At 35.0% G+C, this 18413-nt stretch overlaps 1 protein-coding gene across 1 annotated transcript in view; it reads right to left on the bottom strand.

Moving 5' to 3' along the window:
• PLOD2 (procollagen-lysine,2-oxoglutarate 5-dioxygenase 2) overlaps positions 1–18413 on the bottom strand; it is a 109348-nt gene that overhangs the window by 44467 nt on the left and 46468 nt on the right. The window contains exons 2-5 of the mRNA XM_019631562.1: positions 17279–17370; positions 14533–14669; positions 3911–4074; positions 284–396 (exon numbers count right to left, since the gene is read on the bottom strand). Coding sequence (XP_019487107.1) covers positions 284–396; positions 3911–4074; positions 14533–14669; positions 17279–17370 — 506 coding nt within the window. The remainder of the gene's footprint in view (positions 1–283; positions 397–3910; positions 4075–14532; positions 14670–17278; positions 17371–18413) is intronic.

The raw sequence follows: 18413 nt of genomic DNA, 5'->3' as shown, positions 1-18413 counted from the left end.
GTCTTATACGGCGAGTATATAACAAACTCTGTATTTTGAGTGGAAATGTTAGGGGGTCGTCTTATACGCCCAGTCGTCTTATACGCCGGCAAATATGGTAAATATATTCCGGTCAAAGAAAAGTATGAGAAAGAATTTTGTGAGAAAGACAGCTGACAAAACTGAGCTGGCCCCTTATTTGCTATTCTGCCTGTTAACTGTCCAGAATGTGGATGCAATGGCTGGAGCTCCAGTAGCCATCTTGGACAAGGAGGTCACATTGAAAATGGGAGCTATTACATACCCTCTTCAGTGGATCAATGTAAATTTTAGTATAAAATAGCTGATCATCATCATTATCCTGTAGATTCCACTGTTGAACTATACGGTTGACATATGGAGCATAACCAATAAATCCTGCAATACAACAGAGAGAGAATAGAGAATTTAGTATTCAAAAACCAAAACTCAATCTATGTCAATTCCATTGATTTCTTGCACAGTTATAAAGCCATTAGGTGTAATGGAACTTAATCTGGAACTTCACAGCTCACCATGAGAGAATATGAGTTATTGGGAGTCCTTTGTTCTATATATTAATTATAATAGAGTGAGTTTTACTACCAATTGCAAATCACAGACTCTTTTTGAATAACCACAGTCCCAAAATTAATCACAAGAGGGGTAACTAATGTTTTCCAAGGCTCAGGAAAAAAGAGTTGCTAGGAAAAGAACAGAATAAGACAGAAGGTTTTCTGTCTGACCTTCTAAAATTCTCTTCTGGGATCCTTTATAGAGGATTCTCTGTTTCTGAAAACAGAAAATCTCTACTACAGTGGTTTTAATGTCAGTGCCAGAGATGCTAACGCAATCAAAGGAATGTTGGAATTGTCACTGACTGCAAATATCCCAAAGAAATTTTGTATCTAGGACATTTGGGGATTTTTTTCTTTCCTTGAGCTAGTCATTACAGTACTTGCTAAACCATTTCTCTGGCAAGGTTGTGTGTGTCATAGTCTGGAGAAAGGAAGTCTAAAATTGGATTGTTCCCCTTGGCCTTGGAGCATAAGCATTAAACTTACCAATAACAGTTGTCTGTAAAAGACAGACAACAGGATCACTTTTCCCTCGTTTGAGTATTCCTCAGAGTTTCAGAAATGCTGCCAAGCTGTGATGTTTCATTGACATACAATACTTTTTAAAAGGGACCAATTTTACTCCTGAGAATTGAAAGGAAACCTAATTTTTTACCCTCAAAATTAAAATTTCCTCTGAAGAATTAAAAGAAATATCTCCAGGAATATTATTTTTTACCTAGTGAAAACAAAACAAAATAAAAACGGCTAAACCCATCACTGGCTGCTCTTTTTTGTTATTTTTACTAAATAAAAAAAATCCAAAAACACTGAAAAATAATACAATTTTTAATCCTATGATTAATCTTCTGTGATGAAAAATATATGCAAGCAGACCATGACATTTTCAATGGTTTAAATTACTGTTATTCAAAAATTATGTTTCCTTACCTTTTTCAAAGTCCCAAAGTTCCTTACAAAATTACAAGGAATTACAGTTGACCCTTGAACAACATGGGTTTGAACTACTTGGTTTTACTTAGATGTGGATTTTTTTCAATAAATATGCAGTCAAGCCCTGTATATTTCTGGGTTTCCTATCCATGGATTCAGCCAGTTACAGATCAAAAATAGTATTTTCCATCTAAGGTTGGGACTCTGTGGATGTGTAGGGCCAACCATGTATACATTCTTTTAAGCCATTTTATATGAGGGAATTGAGCATCCACAGATTTTTCTATCTGCTGGGAGTCCTGGAAACAATTCCCCTCGGATACCATGGGACTATTGAAATTTTGGGGGACTCAAAGTTATGTGCGAATTTTTGACTAGGNCCAGTGTCCTTAACCCTGCATTGTTCAAAGGTCAACTGTACATCTATTTTCATAGTATGTGATATATATATGATTTATATTTTCTATTAAACTGCTATATTATTTCAAACTAATAAAATTTCTAATATTCTGAAATTTTCCTCAAAAGGAAATATGCTCTCTCCACGATATTTTTTTAAATGACATGCTATACCTAGAAATGAAACTCAAGTCCCTTAAATAACTTTAAATACATCATTCATGAAATTACATAAACTTGTATTGATGTATTTAGATTTTCTACTATCTCTTTAATTATTATGACAACAGAAAGCATAAGTATTATGTTTTGATTTCCATGTGTGATCTCTTTCCCACTGAAAAGCACCTTTTCTCCAAACTTGCTTCCAAAGGTTCTCATTTGGCAGTCTTTTGCTGTTTTCACAGTACTGTGCATCTATCTGTAATTAAATTCCTGAGTAGATATATCACTTTCTAGATGAATTTACATATGATATTTCCCTATGCATGTTGTTTGGAAAAACTAATAAATATAAAATAAGGCATCCCAGAGTTCCATAGCTAAATGGTTTTTAAACTGTCTAGAACTTAGGAAAGTTAAAAGGCAACCATACTGAGGACTGGCCGGTTTGAGGTAGAAGCAGCACCAATTTACAAAATTCAAGAGGTCAGACAGGGAAATTTTAAAAAGTGGGAACTCCTCTTCCGGAGAGGCTCTGTCAGTGCATGAGCTGGAAATCTAAAAGAGAAAGACTGCTAAGACAATGAGGACAGAGTGACCGATAGGACAAACACTAGGTTCTGACTTACATACAAAATAAAATCTAAAGGTTCTTGATAGATTCGGAGAAAATAAAATGGTCAAGAGATCCCAAAAACCATGAACCATAGTTGTATTGAGATGGAGAGAAAAAGTGAGCCGAGACTAGACAGAACAAACTGCAGTTTCAAGTTTTAGAAATGTAGTATTTATATGGGCTGAAAATGTCCCAAGGTACAATTTTAAGAATGGGTTACTGGAAAAAAAAGTATAGATGAATAGAGCTAGAATTGAGGCATCTCGGAGAAAGTAAATTACTTGCCAAAGGTTTCATTTCCATAAGTGACCTAGCAAAGCCTGGAATTCAGAACTGCTGCTATCTCAAGCAGCACTTATTTGAACTAGCCTGAATAGCATCAGTTATAGAGATAGAGACAGAGTTAGAGATAGATAGATATAGATATGTAAATCACCCCCAAAAATCTGTTCTCCCAATGTGGCTTGCAATTTCGAAGTTGACAAAGAACCAATTTGCTCTAACATGCCCCCCCCATCCTATTTGGTTATATCTTCTGGTCATAGGATTACATTAATCGCAGTCTAAGGAAAACATTTTGGAGTCATAAGGTACAAAGTCAAATTTTATTTTATTTTTTGAAGGGGGGTGGGAAATATGGTAATTTGTTCCTTTAATTCATGGTGGCATAGCTAATGCAGCATCTTAAGTATACCCAGACACTAAATGTTGACTCTTTTTGAGTAGTGATTTCAATACAAATCACTCATTTACTCCAACATATTTAAAATACAGCTAAAATTAAGTAATGCCTATTTTTTAAAGCTATGTGATTGTAGCTTGCACTGTTTCCTAACTAAGAGAATTTACTAAATGCAGTGTCCTATATCCAGAAAATTCTCAGTGACACTATAATCAGATGACCCAGATCCACATTGTTCTTTCTTTAACAACTAAAAGTCTTTAGGAAAAGTCACTTAAATTAGAGGAACATGGGTTTTCTCACTTGTAATTCGGAAATAATAACACACTGTCTTAGGAGAGTCATATGATACAATGTATGGGAAAAGGCTTTGTCAACAATAAAATGCACTGTGTGTTTTAAACCGATGTAACTTTTCTATAGTAATAAGATAATGTTTAAAACTTCATTTCTATAGTTACATATTCCCAAGAAAAAAGGTTGTTTCATCAGTATTTATAATCGAGTATGACTTACACATTACGCATTCTGCCAGGATCTTACCTCCTGAATTCAGGTAGCGTTTCCCAATGTGCACAACGGGATACTTGTCTGCTAGTCTCTTATCTGGCCACAGGATCCCATCTGCTGCAAAGACCACTTTGTGGTTTGACTTTTGGAACTTTTTTAAAACTTCTTCTGGACCACCAGCAAATATGACATCAAAGCTGTTTAGTGAGGGGAAAAAATGTTTTAAAATACACTTCTCAGAACTTTGGCACAGAAACCAAGATACACTTTCTAATAAAAGTCAGAATTTAGAGTCCAACACAAGGTTAATACCAATTATCCAAAGAATACACCAAACAATTTTCCCTCAAATTATATGGATTGTATTAAATTACTGGTGTTTGCGTTACATTGACAAATAAGGTGAATATAAAAGACAGCTTTTTTTAGTATTAATCTTAATTATTTTTTCAATAATCACTTATTCTTCAAAATCAAAATTCTAAAAGTGTTAAATGTTAAAAAGTCAATAACTTGCTATCTAACTTAATATAGACACAAACACTAACAGAAACTACCACTGTACCTGCCTAATGTTTAATTTTTACCCATCCATTATTTCTGAAAATTTCCTTATCTTGAAAAAACATCCAACTACTAAATGTCATCAATATTTATATATTAAATTTATGTTTTAATCACTATTTAGCCTGAAATCCTAAAATAAAGTGTACAGATAAGCACATCTTTTTAAAGCTCAATAAACTTGGGGGAAAAAAGTGTAAAAATTGACACCATGATTTAATGTCTATAGTTTCACTTTAGAAACTTTTTCTGGAAACTTTATTCCTCATAGTCTGTCTATGCACACAACCACAATGACTTAACGAAATATGAAATATGAAATCCACTACCTAATATATTGGGTTTTCGGAAAAGTCATGATGTATTTTTCTGTTTCTCATTGCAAAAATGTGTCATGGTTTTTCCGACAACCTCATATTTCCATGCTGCAGTATGTTCTCTATTCTTGCTACAACCACAGATTCTTTTATATATTTTTTTTAAATCAGAGCACTTTAAAACCAAAGGTTTCCAAAGACAATAATTTAATGATTTAGCATCCCAGGTAAGAAACAGTAAGAGCACACCAATGCTCCTGAATTCAGCACCAGGTCTTCCTTCAGTCAGAAGTTCAGATGCACTGGTGCAGTGTCTGAATGGAAGAGGAAGGAGGCCACGCCACCTGACTTTCTCAGCCAGACTTGTTCTTGAGGGGCTGGTTACCTATGCTGGGATAGTAGTACTGCATCAGGTGACATTTACTAACTTTCTCTAGATGAATTATTTTTTCAAAATAAAATATACTATTGCTCATCTTTATAAAAGCAGGAACCAAATGAAATGGTTTAATTACTTTAGCAAGAACAGCGTTAAGTTTATACTTGTGGCAGAGATGCTAACTGACCCCTCCATATACATTCCCATGCCTTTATTTTCATAACAGGATCTCCCGTGTTTACTGGGCACGTGGCCACCCTGCTAGATTACCCTGAAGCTAGATGTGGCCACATGACCAAGTCTAGCCAATGAAATGTGAGTGGACAGACAGTCTATTATCTCCAGGTCCTGTGCTTTCGCCTGCCCTCTGCTTCTTCTCTCTCTCCCTTTCTCCTTCATGGTCAAACAGACCTTACAAGTAAAACATACTTGACATATGTACCCTCACCATATAGTCTACATCTGAATCTTGAGAAAAAAAACAAACAAATGAAGATTAAAATGTTGTTAATGTGCAACTAAATTTAGTAATTATGCCTACCTAATTTTTCTTAAATCGCAAAAAATAGTGTTGGGATCAGAGAGATGGACTCTTTTTTTTTAAGATTTTATTGGGGAATTGGGGGAGGGGAACAGACAAGTTACTGTCCTTTTGTTCTTCAGTCTGGTTGTGGAGGACATCGCTTCACTGGCCCATGTTGGTATAATCATTGCACTCTTCCCAGGTGAGTCAGTCACTTGCCTGCCATTGGACGGAGGCTCACGGCCGCTCACACTGGCTGCCAGCCACTCACAGTAGCTCACAGCAGCCCACTACAGCCCCACTGAAGCCTACGCAGTGACTCACAGCAGCCCAGCTCCAGGTTGAGCTGTTGTTCAGCATCTTAGCTGTAGAGGGCAGTGTCACTGGCCCTCATGTGGGATCCGAACCAGGGCCCTGATGTTCAGAGCTGGCGTCCCAAGCCAACTCCTAACCAACGTGCCGCACGCTCGGCCAGCTCCGAGATGGACTATTTCTGTTCATTTTAAATTAAATTTCATTTTCAATTGTCCTAGAGGACTTAAATGCTATCATATATTTTCATTTCAGTTAAAGAAAAATAATAATTCAAACTTAAAACATATATGTTTTGGTACATAGTTTTTTCTTCATTCCAGGGTCAATAGGCAAGAAACTACTAGTATTATTAATAACATAATCATAAAGTGACTCAGGGCATACCACGTGAAGTCTGCCAGTTGGGTTTCTAACCCCAGCTCTGCCACTTGCCATCTAAGTAACCTTAGACAAGTTAGTTACTTAAAGTGTTTATGCTTCAGTTTCTTTATGTGTAAAGTGGGGGAGAAAGTAGCATCTATATTTCATCAAGTTATTGTAAACAAAAATAAAAATAACAATACATGGTATATTAAACCAATAAATGTAACAAAAATTAATATTATTATTAAAAGAATGAGACTAAATAAGGGAGAGGCAGAAGGAAAAGTCTCTAAGTTTACACCAATCTGTAGTTTAAAATAATTTTATTTTTAGCCAGTATACATGTTCTAAGATAAATTTTAAATCAGAATAAATTTGTTCTGACTAAAACCAACTTTTTCCCTGCTTGTTTATATTTAAAAAACTGAATTAATCTGACTTCACAAAATATTTACATAAATAGATCAAGTTTCTGTTTTTCTTATAAATAAGTGCAGCTGATTTCCTCAGTATGATCACTTTCAAAGTCAGTCTCCTAAGATAATCCTATCTTTTCTAACAAGGATATTTTCCTTGGGACTACCAGTTGTTGATATAATTTTTTTTAATACTGAAGATTAGGGAATAAGACCAATTTTATGGGTAAATGGCTGTGAGAAGCAGGGCAAACAAACCACGCCTTCTGAGTGTGGACGACCAGACAAGTTGCAGAGGTGACCCCAGTGCCTTGTCTGGAGACGGAAAAGCACTTACTATGTCAGAATCGTATGATTGGAGACTTGGGCCATTGGATTCGGAAATTTTGCAGGTAGCATCATGTGTTCAAAGTTATGAATGCCCATTTGGAAAGTAAATGTCTTCAGTCATTGTAACCCTAGCGAAGGATGCAATAGCTGCATAGCGTCCCTCAAACTGTTCACAGAAGTCAATAGCTTAAAAAAGAGGAGTTGTGGCAACTTTTACTTTTATAATTAAGTATTTTATAAGCATGCATTACCTTTATAAAAGAAAGCAATTATTTCAAAGCAAACTGTGAAGGCAAAGGTTATCTTCACATAATTCAAATGAGAATTTGATTTCTTAAAAAACATAAGGTAGCTGAAACATTCCCATTTTATTAGTGGCACTGTTACTTCTGTGTTTACAAGTAAGTACTTTAGAAAATTTCTTTGAACTGACTTAAAACTTTTCAAAGGGAAAAGTATTTCTACTTAAAATTACTTCAGCCACAAAACCCCAAATAGTCAAGTTTTGTTTGTTTTTAAATGCAAAAAGTTCATAAAAATAACTCTCATAGGAATTCAGTCCATTTAAATATGAAAATAAAACGTTCCACGGTTTACTGTGGTACATTTTCCTGGGTCCTGCCAAAACCATAAGGTTTCACCTTATGTGGTCATATCAAGTCCTCAGTCATGTTTGTCAGTGTTCTGTCTCCTAACACATAAATGAAACATTTACAACCGTTTGTCCTCTGTGTTCCCCGTTTCTGGGGCACCATCAGCCACACAGTCACCCAAACTGAAAATCTTACATCCACCCTTACCTCCTACCTTTCCGTGGCCTTCGCTCATAAAATTTTTTGCCAAATCTTGTTGATTCCATATATTGAATCTATTTAGCATTCAATTAATCCCCATTCCCACTAGAATACAGTGGACTAGATTAATTCAAAAACTCTACAAGTCTCCATATTACCCATCCCCTCGCCACATCTAATGAAGACTGACACTTCCTGAAAAGCATTTTTTGCCCATCCCCAGACCAGATCAATGGTTCTCAACTATGGTCAAAAGCAGGAGTTAGCAAATACTTACTATCTAGCCTTTTACAGAAAGGCTTTTTATGGCTTTGAGGGCCATATGGTCTCTGTCACAATGACTCGACTCTGTTGTCGTGATGCATAAGCAGCCATAGGCATTACATAAATAAATGGGCATGGCTGTGTCCCAATAAAACTATATAATACAAACCAGGCAGTGAGCTGAACCAGTTTACCTACCCTGGCCTATAACATAGTCTAAATGAATCAGTGTCACATTAATAACGTTCCATTAAATAGCCTGTTCTGAAGCCAAACTAAATTTTTTGATCTGTCATGCATGTCTTTACTCATGGGGTTTCCTCTGCTTGGCATGTCTTTTCCCAATCAGGTCCAAACTATTTCCCCTCAAGGCCCATTTCAACATCATCTCCTCTTCAAACCTATGCTGCATCAGCATAAATGGAAAAGATCATTTCCTTCCTCTGAACTCCCATAGCTCTTTTCCTCTCCCTCTCATGGAACATTGTATTTTCTGCTTTTCATGCAGGGAGTGCCTCTCTTGTACCAGACTGCATGTTCTTCTCTCATATGCCAGATCCATGTCTTCACTCATCTGTGTATTCCCCTCACTTTGTATTTTGAAGATTGTCAGTAAATACTGGTTGAACAAATGAATGAATAAATGAATGAAGGAATCATCCCAAGTCTCAACAAGAAGCAAAAGCTACTGGGTATCCAAAAAGAGGCAACAAAAGTCTTCCCTAATCCTTTTTATTTGTTCTCCCCCAATCCAACACCTTCTTCATCATCAATTATATAAATTTAAGCCCAAAGTTATAATCATCCAAACTATTACAGGCTACTGTTCAGAAGCTAAAGTCTGATGAAATTGAAGCACACAAGCAGCAACACACCTTTAATCATGTCTTCACCTTAAATATATATCTTATGCTTCCATAGATAATACCATAAACCAATATTATAGAACCACCGCTAAACGCCTCCCCGCCAAAACAACTGTCGAAGATCTCCACCCATTTAAACTTGCCAAATAAATTACAATAAAATCACAGTGGAAATGATTACATTTATTGGGAGGAATTTTGGAGGAAGGGGAAGGAAGTAGCTTATATAAAGTAGGTACTACTTTAAAAATGAAATATTCCCGGGAAGATTTTCCTTCAAATTTTGTTTCCTGAACAGAGAACTCTTACTGGGGCTGGGTAGAGGCTGGAGTCAGTGAGGACAGGCCTAGTGGGAGGGTCATTTTTTCCAGACTGCTTTCTGAGAGTGGCCTAGGGCTGGAGTGTTACCTGCAGAGAGAGCAGCTACAGAGAGAATGGTGGGGAGACAAATGCTCAAATAGCTAGCTATCTGTGGGACCATAAGTCATCATCACTGGCTGTTTCTTATCAGTTTCGTTATTTTTTAAATAAACAGTTAATAAATGGTTAATGAATGAAAATCTCCTTTTAATTTTAAAACGAGAGTTAAATTTAATATCTGCAACATTAGTACTTTAAAATCTGACATATATTTTGTGCACAAGTATTCACTGAGTCAATGAAGAAATAAAGAAACCTTTATTTTTAATCCCTAGAATTTATTTTGTAGCTAGACAATGCCAGATACAACATATAGAAAGCTACGATAGAAAACTGTATCCAGAGGGCAAGTTTTCTGTTCCTCCATCAGTCAGACCCCGCATCCAGCCATAGCAGCTAGCACCATATTTTGGACTTAACAGATATTTAGTACATGTTTACTCAAAGGAACTAAATTTAAGAAGTAAATAATCTGGTTTTGGAAAAATATATATATGTATACACACACATACATACACACATAGAACAGGCAAATTAATGTCATACAAGAGTACTATATACCAATTTAGATATACATAAACACCCAATGCTTCTTTTGCATACAATTTGTTTCTTCCTCATTCCAACATACCCACTAACATACTCAGTAAATATTAACAAGAACAGCTGAACAATGTGAAAAAAATCAAAGGCACTTATTTCCTATATAATTTCTAAATGTATTTCACTATTCTGGATGAGCCAGAAGGCAGAGTAATATATTTAAGTGACAGCTCATGACTCAACTTTCTTTAAAAAAAAAGAAAAGAAAAGAAAAGAAAAGAAAAAAGCAGTATAGAAACTGAGAACTTCGATGTGTTTTGGCTTTCCTTCATCCTAATATAATGAAATGTTATCCATCGCTAATGATCAAGTTCTTTGTGTCTGCACACTTAAATTGTCATCACTGCCAGGATGGAGGAGTCCATCAAATAAATTTGCCATAGTTTGTTAAAATTACAGCCATCATACTTGAAAAGCTTTGCTTTCAGAAAATGTTTACTCTGTGTTCTGTATAAACTATGAAAGACAATATAAAATGCAGCTATGCTGGGTATGTAATCTGAATTATGAGAGGCATATAATATTTATTTCCTAGAAAAAATAAAACAGAATTTGGTCACCTATATAAATGTCATAAGTATACTTATGACAGTAACCAAATCATAAAAATATTTCCACAATTAGCAAACTGATCCAATAAAGCAATCGCTCACAATTTTCTGAAAGTAAATGATTCTAAGGAGATCATACCACCATCCAAATTTTTCAAAGACATATATTTTTCTTCCAAATTAGATTTGTTCAGTTTGGTTGCAGAATTAGTATGAGAATTCCTTGAGGGTGGGATCTGTGTTTCTATCTTTTTCTGTAGTGTTAAGTTCAATGTCTGATCACAGTTCGTGCTCCAGACATGAATCCTGAATGTAAAGTGAAAAATCTGTTCACTGATCTCACTTTTTTAGCAAACTAATATTTAATTAGCAGCCAAAAGAAACAAACATTGGCTGACATATGACACATCAGAACCAACAGCATCATTTTTATAGTTACTAATCTATATTCAATTTTTTAATCATTTCAATCTTTGAGATTTAGAAAATTTGAATGTTTCCCTGCCTTTTAAAGTCATTTCATTTCTCCAAATGAAAGAAGAAAAAAATCTTTAAAAATAGTTTCAAAGCATCCACCTTATTTCTCCCTCTTTAAAGATCTGTTTCTCTCTCTTTTAATGCAATTTACTGTTACCTAATATTTACTGATTCCTTGCTATTTACCCTCACAATATATAAATCAGATACAGGCCCTAGCTTCACTGTCTGAAATATATAAGCAATTACAATTCAATTAGTGAACAGAAGCTAGCAATATACGATTGGTAATAAGGCATATAGGCTAATAGCAAAGATTTGTGTGACTAAGATTACCCCTCAATTTTCAGCCAGTGTTTATTTATCCTGGATCAATCTCCCAGACCAGAGCCACCTAGAAAACTGCTATAAAAATGGCTTCATTTTATACTCATTTTAATTCTATACCACCTTTTATATTATAACATTGACTACCATTTCAGTTTAAGTTGTCTTCCTTACTGTTATCATTAGTTAGCAAGAGCCTATACATTACAAAGTCAATTCCTTTATCTTAGTTCAAAGTCATACAGCTAATCATCTTTAAACAAATACTTAAATGAATCAGGATTTTCTATAAATAATCTAAAAGAATCCTTGGGTAGATATTTTCATACAGGAAATCCTCCATTTGGTGAGGCCAATAACCACCACCGAATATGTCTTTCAAATATTTCATATACTGAGAGTCTTTCAAAATGGAGAATATCAACATTTTGATTAATGGCATAATATTAGGTGTTGCCAAAAAACATAAATGTCTTTTCAGTCCAAATTCACACTCAAATAGTTGCACCAACTTTATTTCTAACTACTTTTCTTCTAAAGAACTTTCTTATGTCTAAAAGAAAAAGAATAAAACAAATAACCACAGTTTTTATTAGGCATTTATCCAAAAGGATTCCACCACATGATTTATTTTAAGATCTGAACTCCGTTAGCTTATATTTTACTGTATTCAGCGCAGAATAACTTTGTGGGAATATTCAGTATGTATCTAATTTATTCACAATTACTCAAACACATCTTGTTACATATTGGCCTATATATGATTCCTTAAAAAAGAAAAACTGGTCACTATATAATAATAATTAGGTCGGACTATCTGTCTTCAATGTGACTAGAGTAAAAGAAATATATGATTTAGAAAGTAATTCTGAAGGTAATGCAAAGTAAAATGTGAACTTTATTATAAAACTCAAAATGCCCATTTACCTTATTTAAAATTGTTTAAACAAATATTTATTTTAACAAATAAAACTGTCAAAATTAATTCACAAAAGCCTATCTAAATGAGCGAAAGGGATCACTTTTGGGGTATTGAAAATATTCTAAAACTGAGTAGTGGTGATAAATGCACAACTCTAAATTTACCAAAAATTGAATTTTACACTTAAAATGAGTGTATGTCATTATACCTCAATAAAACTATTTTTTAAAGCCGATCTGAACCATTAAGTACATAAATCTTTGTATTTTTTCATATAGTATTGACCCATGCTTCCATAAAACTAATTATTACAGTTGAATTGTCCTTTAAAAAAGAATCAACTAGTAGGAATTTGTTTGATTTATTAAAATTAACATATTCTGAATTCTAGCCTTGACCAGATGTAAGCAGAATTAGGAGATTGGCAATTTTGTTATAGAATGAGTATCCTATTTCAAATAATTTATGAACAGCCTAATTCATTTCTCTATAATCATCAACTGTATTGGTCACTCTGTAGACAACACTTTTTTAAAGGGTGTTGTTTAAAAAATTAAATAAGAGGGAAAAAAAGCTCTGAAGTTGCACCAATTGTCCATCCCTCTTTTCCTTGTTTACTTTTTCATCATCCCTAGGTTATTCCAAGATAGACAAGGTGAGCGATGAAGAAGAAAATGTTAATAATTTTTCTTAGACAATGGCTTGGCTGAGATGGACCTGCATGTTTTCAGTTAGCTGGCTGTTTCTCACAGAGGAAGCTGCCAGAAATTTTGTCTGTTTAGTTTACTGATATATTCCAAACACTAATAGCGCCTGGCACACACACGCCTTCCATTAAAATTTTATTATCGTCTTTTTTTTATCAAGCTGGGTCTTAAAGTATCATCTAAATAAACAAATGCAATTTCAGGCAGTCTTCAGATATGTCACAGTCTCTTTCCTCATTAGAAACAGACTGGCTCCTCATTAAAGCAGTTTCTTCCAAGGCTAACTCTTAGATGAGGGTGGCAGGAGAGGGAATGGGATAGGAGGGTAAAGGTAGAGAAAAAGGAGTTCTTCCTAAAATGCAAAAATAGGCTTGAAAATCTACAAGCATTACTGGCTTATATGTGGTCAATTTTACAAGGAGAATCTGCCTCAAGGTCAAAATCGAAATACACATGTGGCAAGTTCAAGCTGACCAAAATGGCTGTTTGAAATCCACAGTAATTTTAAACCAAAACATACTCAATATTTAATCCAAACAGTTAGAACCTCCTACTTTTTTTTTCCAACAATAAACAAATATGTAACAGATTCTATAGAAAAATTCCTGATACACAAGCTAATGCCAACTATACCACATCTCATATTGCAAGAGTAGATAACTATAAGCAGAACTTAACTTTCTTTTCCTAGGAGATATTAGGGAAATTCAAAAGATGCAAGTACATGGATCATTTCAAAACTTTTAAGCATTGATGGCACCAGGAATTCATTCTATTTTCATTTTAAAGTGTATGACTTTGTTATTTACACCTTTGCATAAAAAGCATTAGTCTTACTTTCATTTATAATAATTTATGATTTTGGATTTTCAAATTGAGGGAGAGATATAAATACACTTCCCTAAGTTAGAGGGGAAAATGCAAGGAGATTTCAAATGAGCAATCAATGATCAAACCATAAAAATAAAAAAAAGATAAGAGAAAATGGAAGAAGGTACCAACAACTAATGATTCATGACAACTTGACTTTAAAAACATGGAAGAAGAAGGTAAAGAAAGACAGTGGACACTCAAAATTAAGTAGGAGTAAAGTAGTAAACAAAGAGATTTACACATTGGAAAGATTTTTGTTAACAAACACAGGCTTTCTTTCCTCTCACTGATAACTTAACATGATCTATTTCCTCCTGGTGGACCAGAATCCCGTGACTTACTCTCCTCAATAGAAAAACTCAACACGATCTTTATTCCATCTCTAAATCAAGATTAAAACATGAATTTCACAAAAATGTTAGTTCCTGCCATGTTTTCTCACTGGTGTTTCTGGCAACTCATCAAATTTGATCGTATTACATAACTATGACAGACTATGGTTTTATAATTATAAGTAAAATTTACTTTTTAAAACAATGATTCCTTGTGAATAAAATGATTGAATATATAATTTACACATATGAATTTCAACCCTTAAAGATAATTTAACAGAGACTGGAAAGTCTATAGGTTATTTCTCTTACCATTCAGTAAACAAGACAACCAGATCCTCTTGACTGGCATAATGTTCCATAACTTCTTTCATTAATCTGACTTTCTGGCCCCCTCCAATACTATTAATTCCATCACCACCTCTCCATTCTTCTCCTTGACCAAGGACCTATAAATGAAAACAACATTTCACCCCTGAGCAAAATTCAAATGATGACAGTATCCTAAAAACTGGAAGTCATCGGCAACTTGCATAGTATTACACAGTAACCACTCTGTAAATGGTTCACTAAATCATGATACTAGAAAGAAAACAACCTGATCCCTAAGTCAGGTCATAATTCTTCAGTGTTATCCACCCTATAAAATGTCATTTCCAATTTTGCCATTTCAGAAGTAAAATATAAGGGGGGGGGGGCAGCGAGGGGCACAGAAGGTATTTTTCTTATTTTATTTCTACTTTATATGATGAACACTGAAAGCCCTGGGTGCTCAATGACTCCGGACAGGCTCTTAAGAAATTTTCCCACTGAACCAAAATGGGCTGTTCAGGGAAACACAGAGGGCATCAAGTCTAATATCATCTTCTTTCCCTCATCCATCACCCTCAAAAGTTTAACAGTAATGCATCAGTGCGAGTCACTGGCTGAGCACAACTAAGCAGGACTTGGGCTTGGGGCCGTGCTTGTCACTGTTGGCTTTGGCCTTGGCCTTGGCCTTGGCCTCTGCCAGCTGATCCCCAAATGTGTGTGCTGACACACCGAGCTGTGAGTGAGCAAGAAGTGCGCCCCCTGCTGGAACAGATGCCTTTCATCTTTGTTTCATCAAAAGAAAGCCAGAAGTCCCCGAAATCATGGTATACTAGGACATCTGTGAAATTAAGGAGGAATAAAATTTCAAATAAACACAGAAGAAAAGGATAAAATAAATATTATTAGTTCCAATTTTACCTGACATTGAGCCCAATAGAAACCTGGCTGGCAAAGCCCGGTGGGCTCCCAGCCTCAGCTTTCTAGGTACCACTTCCTCACCACCTACACTGAAGGTTGCAGGAAAAGGGTAATCAAGAAAATTCAGACTCCTGTGCGTCTGGATTCCTATAGGGGCTAGCCTAGTACATGGATTCGTTTTTGCGCTAAAAGGTGGCCTCCTCTGGTCCTGAGGTTTACCACACTTTATTCGACAAACCTTCTGGAATTCTCCAGTACCGCGTAATACCGTGCACCACCACATCTGAGAGCCTGTCTGTACCGTACACTATTTTTGGCTCCATCTCTGGTTTTGTTCCACCAAATCAATGTGTCACACCTGAGGTTGCATCTGATTTCATGGAGGGCTTATGAAAACACAGACTGCTGAGACCTGCTGCCCACGTCTGTGACTCAGCAGGTCTGAGGTGGGGCCTGAGAATCTTTACTTCTATTTCCCAGATAATGCTGATGCTAGTGGTCAGGGTCTGTACCTGGACAGCCACTGCATTTCATGATGGGAAGACAGCAGGAGGATTCATAACTCCTGTCAGTCAAACAGGACTGGGTCCAAGATTGGACACTTTATAGCTCCGTACCCTGGGGCAAGTTTTCCTCACCCATAAACAAAGTAGTATCTACCTTACAGCATAGCTTACATACAGTTCCTAACATGGTGCCTCACACGCAAAAAACATTCCATGCTCTCCCCAGTCTGAACCTTAACTATCCCCTTCATTGGATTTCAGCATTATTTTACCCTGATTTTTCTGCTGTTTTCATTGTGTCTCCCATCAGTGCATACTACTATATTTCTCCTCGATCCTAAGAAACTTCTATCATATTTTTCCTTTATCCTTCATTAAACATCTAGCTGTTAACACTAGATCTCTTTTCCAGCAAAAAAAGTTTAGCCTCTTTAATAGCTGTTTTATATTAACATCTGAACCTAATCTTCTAATAGTATCGTAGTAAATACTACCTTCTTTCCACATTACATACAAGAACAGCTCAGCTTTTCTCTAGGCAAAGCAACCCCTGCCCCTTTTCTTACTTTTTTTTTTTTTACTTGTTTGTTTGTTTTCCTACCTGGGATTCCTCCTAATTCTCCACTTATTTGTGGAAAATATCTGGCTAACAGGTCCTCATTTCTGTTAAAAAATAAATAAGTTAAAAAAAAAAGAAAAGGCCTTTCACAGCTCAGTTTACTAGTTCTACCAAATTCCTCGTTTCCTCTGATCATTTATCAATGAGATATTCCCCTGGACAAAAGTCTTCTAAAACCTTTTTATATTTTTTAATGTTCCCAAATCCCTTTAAAACAAACAAACAAAAAACAGAAAAAACAACTCTCCATAATGAGACAGAAAAGGTATCCCTTTCAGCCATGTTTCCAATTCTCAGTAAGCAAAGAAGCACTATGGCAGACAAACCCATTACAGGAAAAAATCCTTCTAAGTGAAAAAGAATACTATAGAATCTTAGTTATGTTGTGCTTATACCTGACCACCTCCCCCCGCTCAAAAAAGGAAATATAAATGTAAAAATATACAAACATATTTTCCTGTTATTTTATAATCAAGTTTATAAAAAGCATTAGCAAGCATTAAGAAATTATTGTCTGCGAGGCAGAAAATTAATAAGGCCAAATGTATCTTTAAAACAACCAAGTATATATAAATTAACAGCAATTGTGTAACCAAATTTCATCTTCCTTCACTGGATTGCAGATTGTGCTGTTGTTGTTAAAAAAAAAATGTACTTTAGGCATATAATTTAACATCTCCATGAATTAAATGACATACTGTACCTTCACAGTATAATTGAAGTATTTGGCTGACTGCATAAATCGATGGAATCCATCACTTTCTTTTGTTGCTACAGTTATGACTAATAATTTATCTGCAAAGACAGAAAGAAATAACATAAGGTGGTTTCCCAAGAAGTCAAATGCTCCCACTTTACAACTCACTCTAGTGATTAGAAACCTCATTAAACCCATGGGAAGGCTCTGGTTTGTTAATCTACATAAGGCTAAACAAAGAGCTATTGAAAAAACAGGCAACTCAAATTGGTTACACTACTGACAAATGATGAACCATCAAATAATGAATCAGTTTGATGGTAAGAAAGTACATTAGTATTTCAAGAAAAGCATGCCCTTCATGGAGAATTTCAACACTAAAAGAAACACTTCCATAAAATAAACAGTTTTTAATGTGTGAAAAGACTCTCTTAGATATTCTAATCAATCAGCTTCATTGTTACCCAGGAATCATCACTGATTTATTACACTCATCAGTGAGGTCTGGAAGCACATTATATTACTCAAAATGCTAACATGCACAAAAAGAAAAAAATCCAATCCGATTGATCCTAATATTTTAAAATAAATTATGATGAATTGGGAGTAAATATTTAGAAACAGACTCTTAATTTTTTCCTCCTATTAATGATTTTTTGTATATGAAAAATCTGTAAAAGCAACAGTTACATCTCTTCAGGGCTTTGTTTTTTCTTTAAAGAATAAAAGGAACCAAAATTAGCACTGCCCTAGTAAGTACACAGCTTTTAGTCACCATTTTATATTGCATTATTATTTTTAATCCAACATAACACTCCTTCATAGTAGAAGTAGATAGATTTAAGGTGTCATTCCAAAATACCTATACGAGCTATGAAAAAAAAATGTTTATTAAGAGAAGACATTGCAAAACGCATTAAAGAAACAACTGCATCAGCAAATGCCAAAGGTGCTAGGATATTAAAAATTAAAAAAAAATAAAAAAAACAACCCTGAGGCCTTAGGAGGACCAGTAGACTAAGAAAACAAAACTAAAATCTTTTCGACATTCTAGGCATTGACTGAGCTTTATCATTTGATTCTCACATGTCTATTAATCAACTAGAAAAAATTTAGGTCTTCAGTGTCCCCTAAGCAATAG

This window comes from Hipposideros armiger, unplaced genomic scaffold (genome assembly GCF_001890085.2).
Source record: "Hipposideros armiger isolate ML-2016 unplaced genomic scaffold, ASM189008v1 scaffold_1011, whole genome shotgun sequence".
In the NCBI taxonomy this organism is placed as follows: domain Eukaryota; kingdom Metazoa; phylum Chordata; class Mammalia; order Chiroptera; family Hipposideridae; genus Hipposideros; species Hipposideros armiger.
Note: the sequence above shows the minus strand (reverse complement) of the source record. Positions and strands in the feature narration are given on the sequence as shown.